This window comes from Lepidochelys kempii, chromosome 10 (genome assembly GCF_965140265.1).
Source record: "Lepidochelys kempii isolate rLepKem1 chromosome 10, rLepKem1.hap2, whole genome shotgun sequence".
Lineage (NCBI taxonomy): Eukaryota > Metazoa > Chordata > Testudines > Cheloniidae > Lepidochelys > Lepidochelys kempii.
The window spans coordinates 45,284,587-45,301,232 of NC_133265.1; the positions used below are offsets into that span (position 1 = coordinate 45,284,587).

General features: G+C 47.8%; 2 protein-coding genes across 2 annotated transcripts; both read right to left on the reverse strand.

The window, feature by feature from the left end:
• Positions 1 to 2,319: 2,319 nt before the first annotated feature.
• Positions 2,320 to 8,089, reverse strand: PCLAF (PCNA clamp associated factor). Its single transcript, XM_073361443.1, has 4 exons — positions 7,913 to 8,089; positions 7,736 to 7,813; positions 6,819 to 6,987; positions 2,320 to 2,808 (listed from the first exon to the last, which is right to left on the reverse strand). The coding sequence occupies exons 1-4, from the start codon at positions 7,953 to 7,955 to the stop codon at positions 2,745 to 2,747; spliced, it is 354 nt and encodes a 117-aa protein (XP_073217544.1). The 5' UTR covers positions 7,956 to 8,089; the 3' UTR covers positions 2,320 to 2,744.
• Positions 8,090 to 13,412: 5,323 nt separating this feature from the next.
• Positions 13,413 to 15,265, reverse strand: LOC140917909 (uncharacterized). Its single transcript, XM_073361444.1, has 2 exons — positions 14,788 to 15,265; positions 13,413 to 14,200 (listed from the first exon to the last, which is right to left on the reverse strand). Exons 1-2 carry the CDS (start codon positions 15,191 to 15,193, stop codon positions 13,659 to 13,661), a joined length of 948 nt encoding a protein of 315 aa, XP_073217545.1. The 5' UTR covers positions 15,194 to 15,265; the 3' UTR covers positions 13,413 to 13,658.
• Positions 15,266 to 16,646: the final 1,381 nt, after the last annotated feature.

Genomic DNA, 16,646 nt, shown 5'->3' on the forward strand with positions numbered 1-16,646 from the left:
CCTGCTCTGTTGTGCAGGATTTGAGATTTTATTCTCCCTGTACCTTTTTGCAGCTGCAAATAAACTTTTCTGCTTCTCCACCCCGTTGTGATTATTAGGTGTAGCAGACCGGGTAACGAACCACTCCAGCTGTTGTTCAGCCTCTCGGCACTGGGTGCTGGCAACATATCTGATTACTATTTATTTTTACAGTGCAAATATCTAATCAAATATACAGATTTCAATTACAACAAAATGCAATATATATGAAAATGTAGAAAAACATCCAAAATTTAATTTCAATTGGTATTTTATTGTTTAACAGTGTGATTTAATCAGGTTTATCTTTTTAATCGTGATTAATCAACAGCCCTACTTACAAGCATGTTTGCTTTTCTTCCGAATATTGATTAGTTTTGGTTTTACTACCTGTGTACAAAGTGTGACGTTAGAATTGCAGTTATTGCCATTTGGTGTTTAGTTTCTAGTGCTCAGGTTTTAAATGTGATATGTAAAAGAGCAGTTTGCATTGAACTGTGTGTTTACGCTGTATAAAGGTAGCCTAAAAAGGTTTAAGTTTCCTTTTTTACTTTAGGGCTTTTTTACATTGGGAAATAGACCAGCATAGCTATAACATGCCTGTCAATTTCCGTACATCTTATACGCATAATAAAGAGGATGAGATTTATTTTGTACTTTAGAGCTCAAAGGGCAACATTTGTTGACGAGCAGCCTGCTTTTAAACCCGTTTTGTTCAATATATTCATTGTGCAGGCATGGCGAGGTTTGGGGTTTTTTTAAACCACCATTTGTAATGATCTTTAGCTAGGCACACCAGTTAGTTTGTGTGAACATGCCTTTGTGCAGTACAGAAGTATAATGTTTAAGCTGGCTTAAGATTTATCCATAGGCATTTAGTTATAGATCTCTCTTCAGCTGCTCATTGTGTTTGTATTAGAGCAGCAGTGTTGTGTTAAAGGCCATGTGTATAGCCCAACAAAGGATAAGATATTAAAGAAACTCTTGTTCCCATCTTAACTTCTGCCACAAAAAAAACTGTTTTCTGTATCTTTTTAATAAAAGGCTAAGACAGTTAAAATGTAAATTTAAATAAAGTTTTCATTTTAACAATGTCCCTTGTTCCCTTTACTTGTATAATTTTTCTAGGGAAAACCCCATTTGATATTTCAGATATATTAACTGCCCTTGATTTGGGAGGGGGGAAAAGAGAAAGTTAGTTGAGATGGTCTGGAGTTGCTGCTGCTGAAGTCTGACAGTGAAGGCGAAACAAAACTGCGCGCACAAAAAGAGGACAAAAGAATGGCAGTGTTAAAAATACACCCTCTGCCTCTGGTCCTGACTCACTTGCAACCTCACCATTGAAGAGGCACAGGCACAGCATGCAATCTGATTAGTTACTTTAAGATCTGGCACTTGTCAGCATCAATCTGTTTAAAGGTATTGCTTTTAGCTGCCTCACAGCAGTGTTGCAAAAGGTACAGACTTGGCCAGCTAAGTTGGACTCTTTTTAGACAGAAAAGATGAAAGAAGAAATAAGATATGGAAGAAAAGGGATACGAGGGAGGGAGTTACAGCAGACTCACATGTTTAGGATTTGTTGAAGACTGTGGAGGTGGCAGTATCTGTGGTTCCTTCTCTGGCCTCGTCTAGCCAGGACACTTTAGGATCAGAACAATGGAGACCTAGTCTCAGGAGACAGTGGGGATGGCAGTCATAGTAGTTAATTTTACTCCTTCCAGTGAGTACACCCTCTGCCCCCCTTGAGTGTCTCCCAGATAATGTATCCAGGAAGGCGTGGAAGCCTCACTCCATTAGCCACTCAAAATACATGTTGATTTCAACTATTTCCTCCCCTTTCTAGGATTTTTAAGCTTGTCATAACACATGATTTTATCAGGAGCCTCAAAGCTTTAGCACTATTTATAAACAATCTAGTTTACACCAGTCTATTTGTCTCCAACTGTAGCTGACTTTTTATGAACAATTTTTATTTACCAGCGGAGTTGGACTTATCTTGGACAAGTCAGATTACAAGCCTCCACACAACAGCACCTACCAACTCCAACTGGATGAGGGCCTCACTGGGCTAGGTTCTGTGGAGTACAATAGTCAGATCACGCGTCTCCATTTACATATGTAGGTTGCAGTCTACTAAGCACAGAATTATTTCAGCATGATTGTTCAAGGCCTCTCTCCTATGAAGTGTTTTGGACCCCTCTCAGAGAAGTGTAAGTGTATTTTCAACCTCTGCCCTAACTATCCTGAGAGGGCAAGGTCAGTCACCTCAACAGATTATTTCAATGAAGATACCCACTCAGATTTCTTTATAAAATACTTCCATTTAATAGAAAAAAATCAGACTGCCTTTTAGACAGTAAAGCACAAATATGGCACCAGTCTTCAACACCATAAGCAGCACACTACAGTGGAATCATTAGGGAAGCCAAGAAAGCCATTTTAAGCAAGATGATAAAAAAGACAACTTAAACAGTGCTTTATAATGAATGCTAAGCTCCAAGAGATATATATATTAATTTTACCAGAAACTTCCTTGCAATCACTCAAACCTTTGAAGTAGTTCTAAGGATGATTGAGTAAAAAGCCTAATGTTAATTTAAAGTTCTGTACAATAACTAAACAAAAAAGCCATCATGAATGTAAAAAAGATATATACAAAATGTACAAGAAAGCCCAACTCAAGTATAGGAAACGCACAGTCAGTAAGAAATAGAGGCAGGACAAAATCATATTTGCTCATCTTCAGAGGATGCATCATCTTCTGTGGGATCTGGAGTCAAGGGACGAGCTCTGTAGGGATAGGAGAGAATTTTAACTTTCAAAGCAAATCAATATAACTGACAAATATGCTGACAGAGGTTCTTTTAACAGTGCTCTTCAAGGAGCCTCTGACATACAAGACTAAGTAATGTAGACCACTAGAATTAGTGGCCCTCAATAGATCTCCGTATTCTTTTGTACACTGATGAAATATAGTAAGAAACCCTCAAATCAATATACAGTAGCCAACTCACTCTTTAGCAAATGAGCAACCAAAAGGTAAAAGCAGCTTTAACTAACCCACGTATAGAGCTCCTAAGAAGCCTTTCTCCTTTGGAAGCTCACTCAAGTGCAGAGGATTTTATGCTGCATTAGGTACCCACCTGAGAGCCTTCCTTGATGGCAGGAATTGGTTCAGCCACCTTCCCTTCTTTATCTAGATCATCACACACCCACCTTCCATAGCTTCTGTGGAGCTGAGAGGCTATCAACTGAAGTTTCAGGTCTGAGCATAGTAAACAAATCTGGATGGATGGATGGGTGTGTGTGCGCTCTCCAGCTAGGGTTGCAGGATCTGGGGCGGGGCTGGGAATTGGGGCGGGGCTGGGGATTGGGGCACGGGGAGAGTGAAGGCTCTGGCTGGGGGTGCAGGCTCTGAGGTGGGGCTGAGGGGGGTTTGGGGTACAGGAGGGTGCTCCGGGCTGAGACCAAGGGGTTCAGAGGGTGGGAAGGGGATCAGGGCTGGGGAAGGGAAGCGCGCGTAGGAGACAGAGGGGACATGCCACTGCTTCTGGGAGCCGTGCCAGAGCGGGTCAAGCCCCAGACCCCATTCCCCAGCGGGAGCTCAAGGGCCGGCTGCAGCTCATGTGCCATAGTTTGCTCACCCCAGAACTAGATAAGCAACCCTTGCTTCACTGAAGGGTAAAACCCCAGCACAGAGCATCCAGATGAAGAGATAAAAAACAAGAACACACTGGTCAGCATCTTAAGGAGACACAGCCTTGGAACTGGACCAAAAAGCAACTATCTATAGCATAGATTCTCAGCTTGCCCTTCCCGTATTGCCTCATAGGCTTGGTATGAAGAGGCTGAGAACTACTGGTCTACTCTACAGTGTACTTCTCTCCCTACACAAAAGTATGGGATGGGTTGCAGGGAGATAAAACAGAGTGGTGAGGGATCTACACTTCAGTCATCCTTAAAGGACCCAAGTTAAAGCTTTTCCTGTTAGAAGTCAGACTCCCCCCAACAAGACCCATGATGTAGTTTCTGCACCTAGCCCAGTTCCCCTAGATCTCCAAGGGGAAATAAAGAACCCGCTTCACAGAGTTAAACATCATACAGCCTCTTATTTTAGTAAACCTAAAAATAAGAGTTCTGTAGTCAGCTGAAATGTGAATTAGTTAGGACAGAGACAGCACTTCAGGTTCTGAAATACGAAATACGTAGACAGTATCCACAGCTTCCCCGGAGCACAAATCAGAGTTACACCAGTTAGAATAGCAAAAAAAGACTACAGAGTAAGTATGTTCAGAGCAAAGACTTTACCTAAGCATCTTATTGCTAGTTCATCAGTCTTCAGCTGCCTCTGGAAGAGTCAGTGGATTCAAAGATCAAGTTTTATCACAAGAGACTGATAGCCTTTATAGATTAAGCCAGAAAGAGTTGGATGAATCCCTATTAAAAGGTGCTATGAGCTGCTGGACTTTCCTTTCTGGAGGCCATGATCTTAGCCGTTCAGTGATTATTTGCTCTTTGAACAGTGAGCGATTTTTTCCACTTTCATAGCAACTTTTTATACTCTAAACACACTGCAGTTACCGGTATGTAGGAAGTTGCCCCTCTTTGCTACTCTACATATGCATATCTCCAGTAGAACCTCAGAGTTACAAACACCAGAGTTACAAACTGACCAGTCAACCATACACCTTATTTGGAACCAGAAGTACACAATCAGGCAGCAGCAGAGACCAAAAAAAGTACTGTGTACAGTACTGTGTTAAATGTAAACTACTAAAAAAAAAAAAAAGGGAAAGCAGCATTTTTCTTCTGCATAGTCAAGTTGCAAAGCTGTATTAAGTCAATGTTCAGTTGTACATTTTTGAAAGAAAAACCACAATGTTTTGTTCAGAGTTATGTACATTTCAGAGTTACGAACCACCTCCATTCCCAAAGTATTTGTAACTCTGAGGTACTACTGTACTGCTGAAGGGAGCAGTATGAACAAAACCAGAGGCAGGGCATAATTATTGTACTATAAGGAGAGTAATCATTTATACAAGAGGAAAATTGTTGGCTTCCCAAGAAGCATTTGCTATTCCAAGCCCTGTGCCTTGCTTTCTGGTAACATTTTCCCATTGGAAAGACTTAATCCGAGGACAGCACTAACATTTATCAGACATCCACTCTCAAGATGGGCCAAAGATGCCAGTCCAAGTATTTTATACAGACAGCCATAGTGCATCCAGCCAAAGGTTTAAACCAGGCAAAAACCTGTTCATCAAAAGGAAGTGCAACTCTAAAGAACACTGTGCACTTTACTGTAATCTATTTACCTTTACCCTGCCCCCGCAAACAATAGAAACGGATGAGACACAACACAAGGCTACCCCCACCCATAGCTTCCTTACTGTGGCCCAAATAATGAACATGAGTTACCCAACTAATTCAGGGTTAGTGTTCCAATGAGTAAGCCATTTCAAATAAAAAGATTTCTTGCACACGCCCTACCTCCTGTCTTGATTACTGCAGTCCCTGCCCCTTCTTCCCAACTTGCTTCCCTCCAATCCATTTGGAACAGTCGCTGCAATCTTCCATCACATACCCTTTTGAGTCTAATGTCTACACTGTATTTTGTTTAAGTTTCTTGTCCAGGTGTTCAACTCTGCCCCTTCACTGAATCTACTTCAATCATATGCCACATTGTTTACTTCTTTCACGGCCAACCTCAGGCCACTTCCTGTTCTGTCCCCTAAGCACAGACACTCCCAGTGGTGCAAGGCTACCAAGGAAGTCATTAAAGAACATTACTATTTTACCTAGGAAAAATAGTTGAGGAAGAAGAACCATAATCTGCTACTTTCAAAACAAGCCAGTTTTCACATTATGTTCTTATGTTTGAGACCTGGAACAGCAATTTAAGACCCAAGTTCTGAAGTCTGCTTTGTTGTCTAGTCTAAGCCTTTAGTAGAGTTAGATATTACACCCATTGAGGCACTCTATAGAGAGTCTTTCAATAGATTAGGTTTACAGGAGCAACAGATTGGCTCACTTCAGTGATCTTTGCCAGCGACAACTGTTCATCGAACAGAAGAGTGAGCCAAAAACGCACCATTCTCCATCAGACAGGATATTGTTTTAAGATGGCATAATCACAGGGGCCAGTAGAAAAAGAGAACTCTTTTGCATTTCTTTGTTCAGTGCGTTAGACGTTTGTTGCTTCTGAGAAGTTTCAAGTTTGCATGTTTACACCATGTACTGAGATCAGGTAGAGCACGAGTAGAGTGACCGACCATACATCCCATTTTGGCCAGGACAGTCCTGTTTTTAAGCCTTGTCCCACCCGTCCTGACTTTTTTTGGCAAGAGCAAATGGGACAAATGCCCACTTTTGTCAAAAAACTGGAGGGTGGAAGATCGCATTGGGGGAGCAAATGGATATGCCAGCCCCACACCGTGCAAGCGGGGGAGAGAGGAGAGACGGCAGGACTCAAGCAAGCAGTGATGCCAGCTCCTGCTTCATGCAGTGGGCAGGCAGGGCTCAGGCGAGCAGCAACATCAGCCCCGCATTGGGGGAGGGGGGGTTCGCACCTCAAGCAGGCAGATGAGGACAGGTCTGGGAAGAGGGGGCTCAGTCCAGCTCCCCATGGTGTCCTGCTTTCCCTCTGGAAAATATGGTCACCCTAAGCATGAGGGGGAAGTCATATCCTTCATGGTGACATCTTTGATGCCAAAATACTCGGTAACAAAAATTAAAAGATATGATCTGTTGATTTTGTACTTTCTCCTCCATAACCCAACTTAACAGAAATGAACCCTTACTTCTTAGTAAGTCTTCCTATTCCACTGCTTCCTGCCTCTTCATCATCAGGCATCTGGTTCTCTTTCTCTGCATGTCTTGAGGACTGCCTGAAGAATTCTCCAATCCCTTTTTGCCAGGTTGGTGTTGGTCTCACACATACTGGATTTCCACCAGCATACTTGTTTTCAACTACAAAGGAAATGAGTTTATCAAGCTAGCCATTGAGACAACAGTATGCTGGGCAACCCTGGACACATCTAGTTCAATGATGAAACAATAAATCGCTCACCATAAACCCCTTAACAAACACGGTGGCTAACTGATGTTAAGCTGCAGCTCTGTCCCACCCCATTTTCAGACTAATCTCCGGACAAATTATCTCTTAAGTGGAAACACCTCAACTTCTCAGCCAGTAGCAAGTTTTGCAGGCTGAACTATGTCCCGTTGCAGCAAGGTATCAAATCCTTCCGTGGAGAAGGCCCAACCCCATGTTTCGTTATGGTCCATGGGCGATTAACACCAGGCTGCCCTCACTGCACAGCAGGTCTCACTCGGGGGTCCGCGAGAAGCCTTGGGGGCGCCAGGGGCTCACTTAGGGTCGCTGTTACCACTCCCTGTCGTGTCTCCACCCCGCTTTCGGGCTCGGGACGCCCCCCCCGCGCCGGGTACGGAGGGACCGTTACGCCGGGTACGGAGCGGCCGCGGGGTGAGAAGCTCGGGACAGAGAAGCGAGGGCGGCCTCGCAAGGCTCCAACCCGCCGCGCGACCCCGTCCCCTCGGCCCTGCCATGACGAGCGGCAGCTGGGCCGGCAGGAGCCCACAGGGACCTGGGCCCGAGGAGCTGCGAGGCCTGCGGCAGCCCCCGCCCCGCCGTCCCCCACCCCGGGCCGGGCTGCGCGGCCCCAGCAGCGGGCTCCCCAGCCAGCTCGACACTCACCTTTCTTGGCAGGCGGCGAAGGGCCCGCGTTGGCGCTGCTGGAGCCCAGCGCTTTCCGGGGAGCCCGGGCGGCGACCACTGCAAGGGGAGGGAGCGGTTAGTGCCCGGCGGGAAGCGCTCGGCCCCAGCCCCCCGAGGCCTGGGCGGCCCCAGCCCCCCACCCGCTCCCACCCGCACCTTTCCGGTAGGCCCCGCCGCAATCCGCCTTGGTCCGCACCATGCCGAGGCGAGGGGGAGCTCGGCCCGCGCGCTGCCTGCGGCGGACAGAGCGGGAAAGAGCCCGCGTCCGCACACTCCTCCGGCACCACACAGCTTTTCCCGCGCGCGCGCCCTGCGGCGCGCTCCTATTGGCCCGGAGCGGAACCAGAACCGACCACTCAGTGGTTCTCTGCGGCAGGCGTGGGCGGGGACTCGCCCCCGCCCCGCTTCCCCACCCCACGGAGCCGGGAGCAGCTGTCGGTGTGATGAGCCAGTCCCGGGGCGGGCAAACTTTTTGGCCTGAGGGCCACATTCAGGTTTCCAGAATCGTATGGAGGGCCGGTTAGGGGAGGCTGTCTCCCCAAACAGCCAGGCGGGGCCCGGCCCCCGCCCCCTACCCACCCACCCTCCCTGACAGCCCCCCTGGGACCCCTGCCCCATCCACCATTCCCTGTCCCCTGACCACCCCCGACTGCCCCAACCAACCCCTCGTCTTCTTCCTGACTTCCCCCCCCCCCGGACCCCTGCCCAATCCAACCACCCCTTCTCCCTGACCGCCCCATCCAACCCCCCACTTCCTAACTGCCCCCCCCCCGGGATCCCTGCCCCATCCAACCACCCCTTCATCCCTCACCCCTGGAACCCCTGCCCCTGACTGCCCCCCACTACCCCATCCAACCCCCCCTCCTTCCTGGCTGCCCCCCCAGGACCCCTGCCCCCATTCAACCCCCCCCTGCTCCCCACCCTCTGACCGCCCCAACCCCTACCCACACACCCCCCTCCGAACTCCCCTGCCCTCTATACAACCCTGTATCCGATGAAGCCATGGGGCGTGGCAGGACCCTCAGCTCCCCTAGTTTCAGCACCTATGTCTAGAGTTTGTCTACGCTACACTGGGAATTTGACCAGAATAGCTATTACACAATAGCTCCCTCCATAGACACTCTATTCCAGAATAAACGTCACTCTGTGTTGGTATAATCAGTGCACTTCTAAACTGGAATAATTATTCTGGGGGGAAAATCATTGTTATTCCAGAACAGAAAGTCCACATGGGAACAGCAGTTACCAAATAGTTTATTCTACAATAACTATTCCAGTCAATTTCCCCATGTAGACAAGCCCGAGTATAGCTGCCAACTGGGAGTGCAAAGGAAACCTTCTGAATGTGATCTGGAGGTAAATCAATGGAGTGGTGTCTTGCTGAATCTTGTAAACTGCCTTGAATAATAGAGTTAAAGAGGTGTTGTAATGGATCTGCAGGTGCCCTGTAATAATACTCCAGAGGGGTAGCTGTGTTAGTCTGGATCTGTAAAAGCGGCAAAGAGTCCTGTGGCACCTTATAGACTAACACGTATTGGAGCATGAGCTTTTGTGGGTGAATACCCACTTCGTCAGATGCATGTCATCCATGTATTCACCCACGAAAGCTCATGTTCCAGTACGTCTGTTAGTCTATAAGGTGCCACAGGACTCTTTGCCGCTTGTAATAATACTGCGTATTAGTCTAATTATGGGCTTGTTTACTGTCTGAGTATGTTGGATTAGCTCAATGGAGGACTGTCTGAGGACTCTTGCTGTTAAGCCTACATGGTTAGCTTTCACTAGGATGGATTGAGGCCCACCAAACACAGGCGAACAAAGAACTCAAGCTGGGCTTAAAGAGGAACACTCAGGAGGAGGGGGAGACAATGGGATGCGGGGAACCAGACTACATATAGGAAGCTGGAGGGGTTGTCTAGAGAAGATAGGTCTGCCTAGCTCACCCTGCACAGCTGGTAGAGCTTTAGGTAAGACAAAAACAACAAGGAGTCCTGTGGCACCTTAAAGCCAAACAGATTTATTTGGGCATACACTTTTGTGGGTAAAAAACCCACTTAGAATCATAGAATATCAGGGTTGGAAGGGACCGACCCCTGAAGGTCATCTAGTCCAATCCCCCTCTCGAAGCAGGACCAATTCCCAGTTAAATCATCCCAGCCAGGGCTTTGTCAAGCCTGACCTTAAAAACCTCTAAGGAAGGAGATTCTACCACCTCCCTAGGTAACGCATTCCAGTGTTTCACCACCCTCTTAGTGAAAAAGTTTTTCCTAATATCCAATCTAAACCTCCACCACTGCACTTCTTCAGATGCATGCATTTTCTCTCCAATGTTTTGTCCTATTACCAAACAATCAATACTTATGTTTTAAACAGGCTGTTCTGTCACATTATTCCACTCAGTTGGATCTGCAGGGTTAGAGTTGTTGGTACACAGAGTGCTGTAGTCCAGGTCCTGGTCTAAATTAGAGAATTGAAAAATTCTACTCCAGGAGAGATGAAGGATTAGGCCTGGCACTAGTAGGGATGCACTTGGAGAGAGCAGTGTATGGGTGCAGCTAGCTCTGTGACCTTGATAGGTGTGAACTGCTCCATTTAGCTCAATGGGGAGATAAGCTCTAAGTAGAGCCGTTCAGGAGCAGCTCCAGTACAAGCTCTACGATACAACCGCATTTGCTCCAACCCCCCAGACAGAGACAAACACCTAAAAAGATCTCTCTCAAGCATTCTTACAACTACAATACACCCACCTGCTGAAGTGAAGAAACAGATTGATAGAGCCAGAAGAGTACCCAGAAGTCACCTACTACAGGACAGGCCCAACAAAGAAGATAACAGAACGCCACTAGCCATCACCTTCAGCCCCCAACTAAAACCTCTCCAACACATCATCAAGGATCTACAACCTGTCCTGAAGGACCCATCACTCTCACAGATCTTGGGAGACAGGCCAGTCCTTGCTTACAGACAGCCCCCCAACCTGAAGCAAATACTCACCAGCAACCACACACCACACAACAGAACCACTAACCCAGGAACCTATCCTTGCAACAAAGCCTGTTGCCAACTGTGTCCACATATCTATTCAGGGGACACCATCATAGGGCCTAATCACATCAGCCACACTATCAGAAGCTCATTCAACTGCACATCTACCAATGTGATATATGCCATCATGTGCCAGCAATGCCCCTCTGCCATGTACATTGGTCAAACTGGACAGTCTCTACGTAAAAGAATAAATGGACACAAATCAGATGTCAAGAATTATAACATTCAAAAACCAGTCGGAGAACGCTTCATTCTCTTTGGTCACCGATTACAGACCTAAAAGTTGCAATTCTTCAACAACAAAACTTCAAAAACAGACTCCAAGGAGAGACTGCTGAATTGGAATTAATTTGCAAACTGGATACAATTAACTTAGGCTTGAATAAAGACTTGGAGTGGATGGGTCATTACACAAAGTAAAACTATTTCCCCATGTGTATTCCCACCCCCCACTGTTCCTCAGACATTGGTGTCAACTGCTGGAAATGGCCCACCTTGATTATCACTACAAAAGCTCCCCTGCTCTCCTGCTGGTAATAGCTCACCTTAAGGGTATGTCTACACTACGAAATTAGGTCGAATTTATAGAAGTCGGTTTTTTTGAAATCGGTTTTATATATTCGAGTGTGTGTGTCCCCACAGAAAATGCTCTAAGTGCATTAACTCGGCGGAGCGCTTCCACAGTACCGAGGCAAGCGTCGACTTCCGGAGCGTTGCACTGTGGGTAGCTATCCCACAGTTCCCGCAGTCTCCGCTGCCCATTGGAATTCTGGGTTGATATCCCAATGCCTGATGGGGCTAAAACATTGTCGCGGGTGGTTCTGGGTACATATCGTCAGGACCCCGTTCCCACCCTCCCTCCCCCCGTGAAAGCAAGGGCAGACAATCATTTCGCGCCTTTTTTGTCTGCTGCCAGCCAAAGATGTAAAGGATAGATGGAGTGGGTCAGAACAAGAAATAGACCAGATTTGTTTTGTACTCATTTTCCTCCTCCCCTGTCTAGATCACACTGCAGTCAGTCACAGAGAAGGCGCAGCGAGGTTAATCTAGCCATGTATCAATCAGAGGCCAGGCTAACTTCCTTGTTCCAATAACAACGATAACTTTGGTGCACCATTTCTTATTGGAACCCTCCGTGCAGTCCTGCCTGAAATACTCCTTGATGTACAGGCACACCCTTTGTTGATTTTAGCTCCCTGAAGCCAACCCTGTAAGCCGTGTCGTCAGTCGCCCCTCCCTCCATCAGAGCAACGGCAGACAATCGTTCCGCGCCTTTTTTCTGTGCGGACGCCATACCAAGGCAAGCATGGAGGCCGCTGAGCACATTTTGGCAATTAGGAGCACATCAACCACCACACGCATTATCCAGCAGTATATGCAGCACCAGAACATGGCAACGTGATACCGGGCGAGGAGGCGACGTCAGCGCGGTCCCGTGAGTGATCAGGACATGGACACAGATTTCTCTGAAAGCATGGGCCCTGCCAATGCATGCATCATGGTGCTAATGGGGCAGGTTCATGCTGTGGAATGCCGATTCTGGGCTTGGGAAACAAGCACAGACTGGTGGGACCGCATAGTGTTGCAGGTCTGGGACGATTCCCAGTGGCTGCGAAACTTTCGCATGCGTAAGGGCACTTTCATGGAACTTTGTGACTTGCTTTCCCCTGCCCTGAAGCACATGAATACCAGGATGAGAGCAGCCCTCACAGTTGAGAAGCGAGTGGCGATAGCCCTGTGGAAGCTTGCAACGCCAGACAGCTACCTGTCAGTTGGGAATCAATTTGGAGTGGGCAAATCTACTGTGGGGGCTGCTGTGATGCAAGTAGCTCACGCAATCAAAGATCTGCTGATATCAAGGGTAGTGACCCTGGGAAATGTGCAGGTCATAGTGGATGGCTTTGCTGCAATGGGATTCCCTAACTGTGGTGGGGCTATAGACGGAACCCATATCCCTATCTTGGCACCAGAGCACCAAGCCGGCGAGTACATAAACCGCAAGGGGTACTTTTCGATAGTGCTGCAAGCTCTGGTGGATCACAAGGGACGTTTCACCAACATCAACGTGGGATGGCCGGGAAAGGTGCATGACGCTCGCATCTTCAGGAACTCTGATCTGTTTCAAAAGCTGCAGGAAGGGACTTTCTTCCCAGACCAGAAAATAACTGTTGGGGATGTTGAAATGCCTGTATCCTTGGGGACCCAGCCTACCCCTTAATGCCATGGCTCATGAAGCCGTACACAGGCAGCCTGGACAGTGGTCAGGAGCTGTTCAACTACAGGCTGAGCAAGTGCAGAATGGTGGTAGAATGTGCATTTGGACGTTTAAAGGCGCGCTGGCGCAGTTTACTGACTCGCTTAGACCTCAGCGAAACCAATATTCCCACTGTTATTACTGCTTGCTGTGTGCTCCACAATATCTGTGAGAGTAAGGGGGAGACGTTTATGGCGGGGTGGGAGGTTGAGGCAAATCGCCTAGCTGCTGGTTACGCGCAGCCAGACACCAGGGCGATTAGAAGAGCACAGGAGGGCGCGGTACGCATCAGAGAAGCTTTGAAAACCAGTTTCATGACTGGCCAGGCTACAGTGTGAAAGTTCTGTTTGTTTCTCCTTGATGAAACCCCCCGCCCCTTGGTTCACTCTACTTCCCTGTAAGCTAACCACCCTCCCCTCCTCCCTTTAATCACCGCTTGCAGAGGCAATAAAGTCATTGCTGCTTCACAGTCATGCATTCGTTATTCATTCATCACACAAATAGGGAGATGACTACCAAGGTATCCCAGGAGGGGTGGTGGAGGAGGGAAGGAAAATGCCACACAGCACTTTAAGCACAGCACTTCAAAAGTTTACAACTTTAAAATTTATTGAATGACAGCCTTCTTTTTTTTGGGCAATCCTCTGTTGTGGAGTGGCTGGTTGGCCGGAGGCCCCCCCACCGCGTTCTTGGGTGTCTGGGTGTGGAGGCTATGGAACTTGGGGAGGAGGGCGGTTGGTTACAGAGGGGCAGCAGTGGCAGTCTGTGCTCCAGCTGCCTTTGCTGCAGCTCAACCATACACTGGAGCATTCTGGTTTGGTCCTGCAGCAGCCTCAGCATTGAATCCTGCCTCCTCTCATCACGCTGCCGCCACATTTGAGCTTCAGCCCTGTCTTCAGCCCGCCACTTACTCTCTTCAGCCCGCCACTTACTCTCTTCAGCCCTCCACCTCTCCTCCCGGTCATTTTGTGCTTTCCTGCACTCTGACATTATTTGCCTCCATGCATTCGTCTGTGCTCTGTCAGTGTGGGAGGACAGCATGAGCTCGGAGAACATTTCATTGCGAGTGCGTTTTTTTTTCTTTCTAAGCTTCACTAGCCTCTGGGAAGGAGAAGATCCTGTGATCATTGAAACACATGCAGCTGGTGGAGAAAAAAAAAGGGACAGCGGTATTTAAAAAGACACATTTTATAAAACAGTCGCTACACTCTTTCAGGGTAAACCTTGCTGTTAACATTACATACATAGCACATGTGCTTTCGTTACAAGGTCGCATTTTGCCTCCTCCCACCGCGTGACTACCCCCTCAACCTTCCCCCCTCCCTGTGGCTAACAGCGGGGAACATTTCTGTTCAGCCACAGGCAAACAGCCCAGCAGGAATGGGCTATACTGAGTGTCCCTGAAGAAAAGCACCCTATTTCAACCAGGTGACCATGAATTATATCTCACTCTCCTGAGGATAACACAGAGAGAGAAAGAACGGATTTTGGTTGAATGCCAGCAAACATACACTGCAATGCTTTGTTCTACAGTGATTCCCGAGTATGTGTTACTGGCCTGGAGTGATAAAGTGTCCTACCATGAAGGACGAAATAAGGCTGCCCTCCCCAGAAACCTTTTGCAAAGGCTTTAGGACTACATCTAGGAGAACCGCAAATGCCAGGGCAAAGTAATCCTTTCACATGCTTGCTTTTAAACCATGTATAGCATTTTAAAAGGTACACTCACCAGAGGTCCCTTCTCCGCCTGCTGGGTCCAGGAGGCAGCCTTGGGTGGGTTCGGGGGGTACTGGCTCCAGGTCTAGGGTGAGAAACAGTTCCTGGCTGTCGGGAAAACCGGTTTCTCCGCTTGCTTGCTGTGAGCTATCTACAACCTCCTCCTCATCATCATCTTCTTCGTCCCCAAAACCTGCTTCCGTATTGCCTCCATCTCCATTGAAGGAGTCAAACAACACGGCTGGGGTAGTGGTGGCTGAACGCCCTAAAATGGCATGCAGCTCATCATAGAAGCGGCATGTTTGGGGCTCTGACCCAGAGTGGCTGTTCGCCTCTCTGGTTTTCTGGTAGGCTTGCCTCAGCTCCTTCAGTTTCACGCGGCACTGCTTCGGGTCCCTGTTATGGCCTCTGTCCTTCATGCCCTGGGAGATTTTCACAAAGGTTTTGGCATTTCGAAAACTGGAACGGAGTTCTGATAGCACGGATTCCTCTCCCCGAACAGCGATCAGATCCCGTACCTCCCGTTCGGTCCATGCTGGAGCTCTTTTGCGATTCTGGGACTCCATCATGGTCACCTGTGCTGATGAGCTCTGCATGGTCACCTGCAGCTTGCCACGCTGGCCAAACAGGAAATGAGATTCAAAAGTTCGCGGTTCTTTTCCTGTCTACCTGGCCAGTGCATCTGAGTTGAGAGTGCTGTCCAGAGCGGTCAGAATGGAGCACTCTGGGATAGCTCCCGGAGGCCAATACCATCGAATTGTGTCCACAGTACCCCAAATTCGAGCTGGGAACGTCGATTTAAGCGCTAATCCACTTGTCAGGGGTGGAGTAAGGAAATCGATTTTAAGAGCCCTTTAAGTCGAAATAAAGGGCTTCACTGTGTGGACGGGTGCAGGTTTAAATCGATTTAACGTTGCTAAATTCGACCTAAAGTCCTAGTGTAGACCAGGGCTAAGTGATCACTCATTACAGTGTGTATGGAAACACCCATTGTTTCACATTCTCTATGTATATAAATCTCCCCACTGTATTTTCCACTGAATGCATCCGATTAAGTGAGCTGTAGCTCACAAAAGCTTATGCTCAAATAAATTTGTTAGTCTCTAAGGTGCCACAAGTCCTCCTTTTCTTTTTTCTAGTAAAATAGAAGCTTCTTTCTAAACAGTCCTGAGATAATGGAGGAAGATCAACGTCTGTGTGCAATTCAAAGGGCGCTGGTGGCACAAGGAAACTAACTCTACTAAGAGCCAGCACACAGCCAACACAGGGGTGTGCACTTCCTTTAACTCTTCCACCACATATGAGGAGTATGCTTGTCCAATACCTTCATGCACCCAGTCAAGCCCCGCCCCACATCACACAGCTGCAAGTGCCCTGACGCACATGCAGAGAAGTGCCTGCCTAGTTGCAACTTCCCTATTACTACCTAACCCACTCCCAGTAAGTGCTCACTCCTGACCTCTCTCCCTTCAGATTATGGATCCCTGACACCACACTCACCCTCCTGAAGATGCTGAACCCTCTCATTGCCACTCCCTCCTTCCCACCTAATGGATATGTTACCATAATTTAAGCATTTCTATTGCACCAGCTTTGTAGTATCCAGGCCCCAAATGCAAAGCCCCATCCCGGTTGTCTGGAAAGGACACTGCGCTCCCCTATTCTTAGGTTTAGCCACTGCTGGGAAGTTTTGTGTTTTGGATTTTCTAAATTCATTCTTCTGCCCTCTTTATGGGTGGGGGAGGGGGCGTTTGAGTAAAATGCTGGAGTTTGCCATTGGCTTCAATAGGGCCCAGATTCTCCACTTTGGGAAGAGGTATGCATTTCAGGGTTGGGCTCAGTCTGACACCTTGGAATTCCAGTCAAGGCCCC